General features: G+C 53.0%; 1 protein-coding gene and 1 long non-coding RNA gene across 5 annotated transcripts in view; both read right to left on the reverse strand.

The window, feature by feature from the left end:
• LOC148672263 (uncharacterized) overlaps positions 1-10271 on the reverse strand; it is a 94380-nt gene that overhangs the window by 9092 nt on the left and 75017 nt on the right. The gene's annotated exons all lie outside the window — the stretch shown is intronic.
• Positions 200-9295, reverse strand: LOC148672265 (uncharacterized). Of its 4 annotated transcripts, none has more exons than XM_088627858.1 (5): positions 9109-9295; positions 6542-6594; positions 4346-5392; positions 1516-2718; positions 200-664 (listed from the first exon to the last, which is right to left on the reverse strand). In XM_088627858.1, exons 3-5 carry the CDS (start codon positions 5371-5373, stop codon positions 547-549), a joined length of 2349 nt encoding a protein of 782 aa, XP_088483984.1. In that variant the 5' UTR covers positions 5374-5392; positions 6542-6594; positions 9109-9295; the 3' UTR covers positions 200-546. The 4 variants fall into 4 exon arrangements, with proteins under 4 accessions (XP_088483984.1, XP_088483985.1, XP_088483982.1 ...); XM_088627859.1 differs by having other exon boundaries at positions 6274-6594; XM_088627856.1 differs by having other exon boundaries at positions 6542-6597.

A 10271-nucleotide genomic window follows, 5' to 3' on the forward strand; every position in this document is an offset into this window, starting at 1 on the left:
GTCAATCTTTATGCAAAAGAATGAAGAGGTTTGTAACCTCTTCAGCATTTGATGAAGAGGTGTGATTGTGAAGATGATCAGACTAAGTGTCTTTACAGTGTCTACAGGTCTGATGATGATGGTGTGTTAAAGGGAAGTTACAGATGATGACTTGAGTCTAAGCTCTGAGGCTCCTGACAGGCAATAAACAGATTACGAGTTTCCTTGGCTACCAAAATGAATTTAATTATAGGCTGTACTATTAATTTCAGAATGAAACAGGATCAAATGAAAGTTTAATTGATAGCATAGCACATTAAAAAAAGCAACAGCATATACAGTAACATTTTGGATATTTTAATTTAAAAATGATCTGGTGTTGAGTTTTTTTGTATAATGTTCAAAACGTTTTTTCTAGTTTCTGTGTGACGATGAAGGAAACCAACTGATTTCTGATATGCTGTTTCTTTACAGTATTATACAGTTCAATAGTGTTGCCATTGTTTATCTTAAAGTACAGTAAAGACTGTTTGAGGAAGCGGGTGGTTGCTGGGCGCGTTGTCATGGTTACTGTCCAGTGTCCCCTCCCTCGCTCCGCAGTGTCGCTCTGGCCACCAGTGAAGCTGCTAGTGTTACCGTAGTGACCCACGCTGGCTCACACAGGAAGTTCTGCTGTATTGCCAACCTGAGGGTGGTGAGAGACAGGAAGTGAAATGGATGGAGTGAGACAGAGAGAAGGGGCTGGTGGGAGATTTAGATGTAGCTATGGATTGCAGTTCATTGAAAATTTAATTCACTTTAATCTATTGTATACAAATCTGAGGTCATGCATGCTGTATCTGTCAAGGATAATGCAAACTTCCTGTTGAGTGCCCATCAACCCAACTATATTTTTACCCGCTGAAGAGAAGAAAGAAAACACAACGTTTCGGCTGTGGAGCCCTATCTTTCTTACACCCGGAGAAGGCTCCAAGGCCGAAACGTTGTATCTTCTTCTCTTTTCAGCTGGTCAAGATATTGTTGGGTTGATAGGCATTCAACAGGAAGTTTGCATTATCCTTGATAGATAACAGGAATAGCAAAGGAATAAACCTTTACCTGTTTCTTTGCAGCCTACGCACGCTGACGCAGCTGCCCACCTGAACTATATTTTCACCTGTATATATTGAGCAACATGTGTTCAATTAGCACAGATTCTGTACATAATCCTTTAAATTGCTGCAACTTGTTTTAAATTTTTCTACGTGTTAATTACGTCGAGACAAGCAACCATAGTCAACTGTTTTGGCCATTATGTTGCTAACATGGAGCAGTCATCAATTAGATTTACATGTGCTCTATAAATCGTTGTGATTCCTTTTTTTTGCCTTTGCAGACACCTTCACAGACAGTGACATACTGTAGTAGTACTGTAGCAGAGTAACCTGTGCTGCTCTGTAGAATGAATACTATAGATGGAGATCAGCTGTGTGTTCCCCTGTAGATTGAAACAGACTACAGTCCAGGCAGAGACACACAGGCAGTTCTCTCTCTCACCACTGGGCGACGTTGTGGGGCAGCGGAGCGTTGGCGTGGTGATGGCAGCGAGCCTGGCGTGAGCAGGAGGGGTCAGCGTGGAAGGACGGCCAGCGGCCCTGCGGGCGGCGCGGGGGGTCCGGGGCCGAGGGGCTGGATCTCCTCTCGCTCTCCTCTCTTTCCTCCTCCTCTCCCGTGGGCCTGGGGCAGGAGCAGGGGGCCTGGGGCTGGAGTTTCAGCTCGGCCTGGGCTGGGGGAGCCGTTGCCTGGGCGGGGGTGGGGCCCGGTAGGCGGGAGGACCGGGGGCCGGGGTGTGTGGGCCAGGGCTCCAGAACGTGAAGGCTGTGGGAGGACCGCACTGGGCCCTGGGGCTTCTCCGGCCCCCAGGAAGGGCAGCGGTGGGGGTAAGGGGTCGGGGGCAGGTGTCTTACTTGAGGCTGGCGCTGTGACGCAAGGTCTCCAGACTCGGGCAGCGGGGTGAAATTGCAGCGCTGCACTGTCGCAGCTGGGGGGCTGCTGGCCTCGTGTTCCTCCTCGTTAGAGAACCCTTCCAGCTTGACCGCACTGGCACCATCCTGAGCGCCTGGGGTCCCTGGGGCTGTCGGTCCCGGTATTTGCGCCGTCAGGCTGGTGCTGCTCCCGGGCTGGGATTTCCTGCCCCCTGCTGGCGAGACGCTGCCTTGCTTCTTCGCCTGAGCGGTCCCCGCCCGGCCGCCGCCGCTGCTGACGCGAGCTGTGGTGTGCGCCTTTCTCCCTCTCGCCACCTGCCTGACGGCTCCGATCCGCGTGGGGCAGGGCTGGGGTGGCGGCCTGGGCTGCCGGGCGGTGCCGCCCTCCTCTCGCGAGATGGGGGTGCTGGAAGTGGGCACTCTGGGGCCAGCGGCCGGTGTGCCCACACTGCAGGGCAAGTGAGAAGTGGAGGATTGTGCAGGAGGTTTCACGGCCTTATTGCCCCGGGGGTTAGTTGTCAGTTTGGTTACGGGGGTGATTTCGACGCTCTGTGCGGGGGCTGTCACGGGCTTGGTGGGTGGGTTGCTTTCTGGGGTGCTTGCGGGGGCAAAGGTTTCCTTCCTCATGGCCCCGGGGGCTCGGTGGGCAGTTCTGGCGGCAGGAGCTCTGACAGCCTCGGAGTACGACGCGGCCTTCATTGCCCGACGTACTGCTGCCTGCACCTCAGACACTGGGGGAGGCGGAACCAGCTGTTGCTGCTGGAGATACCGCAGCCTGAAGATGAGCAGACACTGGGGTGTGACAGTGAGCCAGACAGACACAGGGGTCTGACACTGAGCCAGGCAGTCACGAGGGTGTGACAGTGAGCCAGGCAGTCACGAGGGTGTGACAGTGAGCCAGACAGACACAGGGGTCTGACAGGAACCAGACAGAGACACAGAGGTCTGACAGTGAGTCAGACAGACACAGGGGTGTGACAGTGAGCCAGACAGACACAGGGGTCTGACACTGAGCCAGGCAGTCACGAGGGTGTGACAGTGAGCCAGACAGACACAGGGGTCTGATAGTGAGCCAGACAGACACAGGGGTGTGACACTGAGCCAGACAGACACAGGGGTCTGAGAGTGAGCCAGACAGTCACGAGGGTGTGACAGTGAGCCAGACAGAGACACGGAGGTCTGACAGTGAGCCAGACAGTCACGGGTCTGAGAGTGAGCCAGACAGTCACGAGGGTGTGACAGTGAGCCAGACAGAGACACAGGGGTCTGACACTCACAGACACAGGGGTCTGACAGGAGCCAGACAGAGACACAGAGGTCTGACATTGAGCCAGACAGACACAGAGGTCTGACACTTAGACAGAGACACAGAGGTCTGACAGTGAGCCAGACAGACACAGAGGTTTGGCACTTAGACAGAGACACAGGGGTCTGACAGTGAGCCAGACAGACACAGGGGTCTGACACTCAGACAGAGACACAGGGGTCTGACAGGGGCCAGACAGAGACACAGGGGTCTGACAGGGGCAGACAGAGACACAGAGGTCTGACAGGAGCCAGACGGAGACACAGAGGTCTGACAGTGAGCCAGACAGAGACAGGGGTCTGACACTCAGACAGAGACACAGGGGTCTGACAGTGAGCCAGACAGACACAGAGGTTTGACACTTAGACAGAGACACAGGGGTCTGACAGTGAGCCAGACAGACACAGGGGTCTGACACTCAGACAGAGACACAGGGGTCTGACAGGGGCCAGACAGAGACACAGGGGTCTGACAGGGGCAGACAGAGACACAGAGGTCTGATAGGAGCCAGACGGAGACACAGAGGTCTGACAGTGAGCCAGACAGAGACAGGGGTCTGACACTCAGACAGAGACACAGGGGTCTGACAGTGAGCCAGACAGACACAGAGGTTTGACACTTAGACAGAGACACAGGGGTCTGACAGTGAGCCAGACAGACACAAGGGTCTGACAGGGGCCAGACAGAGACACAGAGGTCTGACAGGAGCCAGACAGAGACACAGAGGTCTGACAGTGAGCCAGACAGTCACAAGGGTGTGACAGTGAGCCAGACAGAAACACAGGGATCTGACAGTGAGCCAGACATAAATGCAAAGGTCTGATACCCAGACAGAGATAGAGGGGCTGACACTCAAACACAGACACGGGCTTGAAAGAGAGTCAGACCCACAGACAGAGGGTCTACGTATGTCAAGGTACAGTATGTCAAACAGTGATGGAGAGCCTGACAGCGAGAGTGCAGCAGGCAGTCACACAAAGACAATCTAAGAGTGACCGAGAAGCAGACAGAAATTGACATAGAAGGAAGACAAGGGGTGACACACACAGGCCAGAGAAAGAGAAACCGACAGAAATGCCCTGATGGGCAGACAGACCTGGCATCCAGCTGGGCGCGGGTTTTCTCGGACATGACGAAGTTGGGAGGCACTTTCAGTATGGGTATGGAGCTTTTGCTACAGGTACTGCTGCTGTCATTTGTGCTCTTGGGGTTGTTGCTGACACTGCTCCCACTGCCACTGCTAATACTCCAGCTACTAAAGCTGCTGATACTGCTACTGCTGCTAGTGCTGCTCATACTGCTGCAGCAGGTATTGCTTTCTGGCTGAGCCCCCATACCACCTTGCTGTGAATGCTGGCACTGAACCCAGGCGTCTGGCTCTGAGCCAGTAGCACCCTCCAGTTGCTGGGCTGGGGGAGCAGAGCGTGCAGAAGGGGGGGGAGTGGAAATTTGGGGTGCTTTGATGTCCCATGCCCCTCTCGGACAAACCCCCCTATCCTTAATCTCCTGCTTTGGCTGTGGAGACTTGTCTCCCCCTAGTGTCAGGGGTGTGAGCGACACGTCTTTGCTGGGAGAGGGGTGGAGAAGGGGGACAGGCAGGGCTCTAGATTTCTGCTGCCTCAAGGTAAATTTGAGGGGCAGCAGGGAGGGCTGAGGCTTGGGGGAACCCTGGGGGCCACGGGCGATCTGGGGCACATGGCTACGTGTGTTCACGCCCTCCCCTGAGGGCGGGGGCGCTGTAGGGAAGAGGGCTGGGAGCTTGTGCTGGCGCTGGGGGCTGTGTCTGGAGTAGATGGGGGGCTGGGGGGGACACAGGGAGGCGCCCATGCCTGGGGAAGGTTTCGGGGTGCCTTTGATAGGGGTGTTTGGTGAGAGGGGGAAGGGGCTCAGTTGGCGTGTCCCCGGGAGCCTCCTCTGGGGTCTGCGGAGAGCCCACCCCGGCTCTTCTCCCGGCTGTGTCTCCCCTCCTGTCGCTTCGTCTGTCTCTCTCTCTCCCCCTGCGGCTCGGCCTCGCTCTCTCCCTCTCTCCCTCTCTCCGGCCCAGCCTCTCTCGCGCTCGCTCTCTCTGTCTCCCTCTGCTGGTGGCGGCTGTTCCTGCTGCAGTTCGGACTGACCATTGCCCATCCTCCCTCACTCTGGTCTCCTGCCAGGAAGACCAGCGGCACGAGGTGACTTTTATTACATTGGCTTTTGACTGAAGCCTCCGTAATGGAGGTTCAATCATAATATCCCCTTTACTTTTTGTCCTCTGCATACTCTCAGTGAAGCCCTGCGGTGTCTGTGCTTCTCTCGCTACACTGTGCTAGATTATGATTGTACTATTATTTGTTTAGATTGATCTTTTTGATTACTGTGTTGTGATACCATGGTGCATCTGCTAACAAAGTTAAGCTATCATTAATCACAGAAGGTAATGATAAGCATTTGTCAGAGTTGGACAGGGTCACACAACAATTACTAAAGTAAATCATAGATACAGTCATAGTCCCGTGTTCTGTAGCACATAGAAAGCAGGGCAGTATCAGAAGAAAGCACAGAGAAGAAGCACTCCAGAACTGAGAACAGAAGGCCCTTCTGTACAGAAAGGGCAGTGGGTGTCTGGAACAAGTTGCACAGCTGTCTTCTTGAAGCTGATTTCCTGTGATCTTGTAAGACATGACTGGACAAGATGTTCAGACGAATAATGTGCTAGCAACTAAATAAATTACTCTTGTTTGTAGCCTTAGATGTTCAGTGGAGTTTCTGTAATATGTGTGAAATCTCCTGTTATGTCCCAAAGCTCTGGAACTCTGTCCCTAAAGATATCAGACAGTCACCCTCTGTAAACTCCTTCAAATGGAGACTCAAAACCTTCTTCTTTAGAAGAGCCTCTACTCAACTGGTTCCTCAGCTCAGTAGTGTAAAACACCCCCAACTTCATTTTCCCCTTAAATATTCCTGGACGTTAAGTATTGTTGCACAGAGCCGCAGAATTGAGTTTCACTTAAGAGCCAGGTTAAGGGAAAAGGTCTCCGTGTTGGATACCTGACAGCTCCGGAAACTCGGAATGCGTGAGTGTTTGTGTCTTGGGAGGGGTGACTTCTGGGAAACTGAGCTGAAGGCATTGCAGAGAGACGGAGGCTGATTGGATTTGAGAGCCCGCAGCCCTTTCAACACCTCCCTGTCTGGGGCGATCGATCGCCTCTGGGACCCGCGGGGCGTCCTGTCTGGCGCTGCTGGCACGGCTCCGGGTGTATTCTCGCAGGAGAGGCCTGGGTGAGGTATCTCGGACCCTTCGCCAGCCGGCAGTTACCTCAGCGATGTGCGCGCTATCTCCATTACAGTGCGCCCGGCTCCGTGAGGGTCCTGCTGGAAGTGAGACAGGGGAGGACACGGCTCGTCACCGCCGCACGGAGAGGCTGCTGGGGCGTGCCCGCTGTCCTGGGAACTGTGAGGTTAGCAGACCTCAGATACTGGTCTTTTTGAGTTGTACAATATCGGTAGGTGTGGCACTGTGACCAATAAACGATCACAACGTAACTACTGTTATGATTAGTATATCTATTCCTGCTACAGCTACTGCTATTCCTACTACAGTTATTGCTACTATGGTTATTCCTGCTACAGTTACTGCCACTACTGCTATTCCAGCTGCAGCTATTCCTGCTACAGTTACTGCCACTGCTGCTATTCCAGCTACAGCTATTCCTGCTACAGTTACTGCCACTGCTGCTATTCCAGCTACAGCTATTACTGCTACAGTTACTGCCACTGCTGCTATTCCAGCTGCAGCTATTCCTGCTACAGTTACTCCCACTGCTGCTATTCCAGCTACAGCTATTCCTGCTACAGTTACTGCCACTGCTGCTATTCCAGCTACAGCTATTCCTGCTACAGTTACTGCCAATGCTGCTATTCCAGCTACAGCTATTCCTGCTACAGTTACTGCCACTGCTGCTATTCCAGCTACAGCTATTCCTGCTACAGTTACTGCCACTGCTGCTATTCCAGCTACAGCTATTCCTGCTACAGTTACTGCCACTGCTGCTATTCCAGCTACAGCTATTACTGCTACAGTTACTGCCACTGCTGCTATTCCAGCTACAGCTATTCCTGCTACAGTTACTGCCACTGCTGCTATTCCAGCTACAGCTATTCTTGCTACAGTTACTGCCACTGCTGCTATTCCAGCTACAGCTATTCCTGCTACAGTTACTGCCACTGCTGCTATTCCAGCTACAGCTATTCCTGCTACAGTTACTGCCACTGCTGCTATTCCAGCTACAGCTATTCTTGCTACAGTTACTGCCACTGCTGCTATTCCAGCTGCAGCTATTCTTGCTACAGTTACTGCCACTGCTGCTATTCCAGCTACAGCTATTCTTGCTACAGTTACTGCCACTGCTGCTATTCCAGCTACAGCTATTCCTGCTACAGTTACTGCCACTGCTGCTATTCCAGCTACAGCTATTCCTGCTACAGTTACTGCCACTGCTGCTATTCCGGCTACAGCTATTCCTGCTACAGTTACTGCCACTGCTGCTATTCCAGCTACAGCTATTCCTGCTACAGTTACTGCCACTGCTGCTATTCCAGCTACAGCTATTCCTGCTACGGTTACTCCCACTGCTGCTATTCCAGCTACAGCTATTCCTGCTACGGTTACTGCCACTGCTGCTATTCCAGCTACAGCTATTCCTGCTACAGTTACTGCCACTGCTGCTATTCCAGCTACAGATATTCCTGCTACAGTTACTGCCACTGCTGCTATTCCAGCTACAGCTATTCCTGCTACAGTTACTGCCACTGCTGCTATTCCAGCTACAGCTATTCCTGCTACAGTTACTGCCACTGCTGCTTTTCCAGCTACAGCTATTCCTGCTACAGTTACTGCCACTGCTGCTATTCCAGCTACAGCTATTCCTGCTACAGTTACTGCCACTGCTGCTATTCCAGCTACAGCTATTCCTGCTACAGTTACTGCCACTGCTGCTATTCCAGCTACAGATATTCCTGCTACAGTTACTGCCACTGCTGCTATTCCAGCTACAGCTATTCCTGCTACAGTTACTGCCACTGCTGCTATTCCAGCTACAGCTATTCCTGCTACAGTTACTGCCACTGCTGCTATTCCAGCTACAGCTATTCCTGCTACAGTAACTGCCACTGCTGCTATTCCAGCTACAGCTATTCCTGCTACAGTTACTGCCACTGCTGCTATTACTGCTGTTGCTGCTATTCATACTGTAGTTCCTGCTGTTCCTGCTGCAGTTGCTACTATTACTGCCAGTCATGCTATTCCTGCTACAGCCACTGCTACTTAGAGCCTGTGATTATAACTTTGCATTTATTATTACATATTATCAAATTATTTAATAATTAACTTCTTGTTTATAACATTCCAGTTGTTTCTGCACTATTTTTTTTAACACTGTAGAAACTTGAGTTACCTCGGAAATGGTCATGATCTAAAACACGTTTGAATAACCGTCATAAACGGCAACTCCTATTCCCAACCAAATTGGTACACAATTCCCTAAGTTCTCAAGGCAGGAAACTGCTGATAATCATGGTACCTCGACTACTACAGCTCCTGCCACGGGCTCTGCTATCGGGTAATGATGAGACTGTATTGTACTTAACTGCATCAGCCCCCAGCGTAAAGTGAACCCGTCGTTACAATGAACGACTGTGTCTCAGCGTTAGACTACAGGCTAATTCTACTCTATGAGCGCGTCTTTCAGCATTCCCGCAGGTAGCGTATAATGTACGGCTCATTGTCGGGGGCTACTTCAGTTGTCTCTGCGGCTGGACATGTGAGATTGCTGTCCATTTCCACGGCCCCGACCCCGACCAGCTACAGCGCCTCCTGCCGGTTACCTCAAGCTCTGGCCGCCGGTCACTGGAAGGCGGGGGTCCTGTCCGGGCAGGTGGGGGGGTGGATCACGAGTAAACGTGAGGCTGTTTTCTCTCACGAGTCTCCCTCCGTGGCGCGGAGACACATGAAAAGTTTGGAAAACAAACGCGTCCGTTATCGCTCGGGGAAGCGTTTCGAATGAAAACAGAGGCGCCCCGGGACCCCACGCGCGCCGCCCGCAGTGACGGGTCTGACAGTACCGACCCCCCCCCCTCCCGGTGTTTTGAAACGCGGTCGTCGTCCGTGACAGATATTTATTTTAAGCGGATTACTTGTTTTCCGGGCACTTTCGTGGCTGACGTTATCCCTAAATCTCGCCGGCCACCACTCCAGTGAGAGCCGTAGTGAGAGCCGAGAGCGACACTGCCGCGGTGCCGCACGCCTGCAGTTCGACTCCCGTATCGCTCTCTCCTCAGAGACCGGCCGAGCACGTCGGCTCATCCCTACAGTTCAACACGACACGACAGACACCTTCCTGGGCTGGGATTCCGACCTTCTGTCCGCGACAGCCTCCCTCCCAGGAAACAACACAGAGTCCCGTGGTGCCCTATTACATGGAATAGTGTGGTGGTGTTTATTACATGGAATCTAATAATTATCCCCCCCCCCCCCCCCCCCAAAGACGTTTTCTTAATCGTTTTCATTTTGTTTGCGCATCCGCTTTGTGCTTTACAGGATAGATCCATTTCTGTCGTTTGATTGGACGGCGAGACGTGTCTTGACTGCAGTTGAAAGCGTTTTGAGATGATTTATTTGGAAACGCGCTACATGCGTGCGTTCTTCTCCTCCTCCTCCCTCCCTCCCTCCCTCCTCTCGGTAGACCTGCGCCACCGCTCGGACACCCCAGGGCGGGACCACCGCTGCCTCGCGGCTCCACCCGGCTTCTCCCAGCCTGGGTTTGTCAACAGCACGCGGGGGGACTGTGCGGGCGACCACCCCCCCCCCCCCCACGCGCTCCAGCGCGAACGCGACCGCAGAAGCCCCTCCGTGCCGTAGAGTCGCCCTTTCAGGGCTCAGGGGCGAAAAAGACCGGTTTTCTTTTCCCAGTGGTTCGTATCCCTGTGGCTTATTGGCTGCTGGGATTCCCGCATGTTATACGCGACAGCCTTGAACTGAGTGGCCGCCA

The sequence above is a fragment of the Lepisosteus platostomus genome, chromosome 4 (genome assembly GCF_059453375.1).
Source record: "Lepisosteus platostomus isolate fLepPlt1 chromosome 4, fLepPlt1.hap1, whole genome shotgun sequence".
NCBI lineage: Eukaryota > Metazoa > Chordata > Actinopteri > Semionotiformes > Lepisosteidae > Lepisosteus > Lepisosteus platostomus.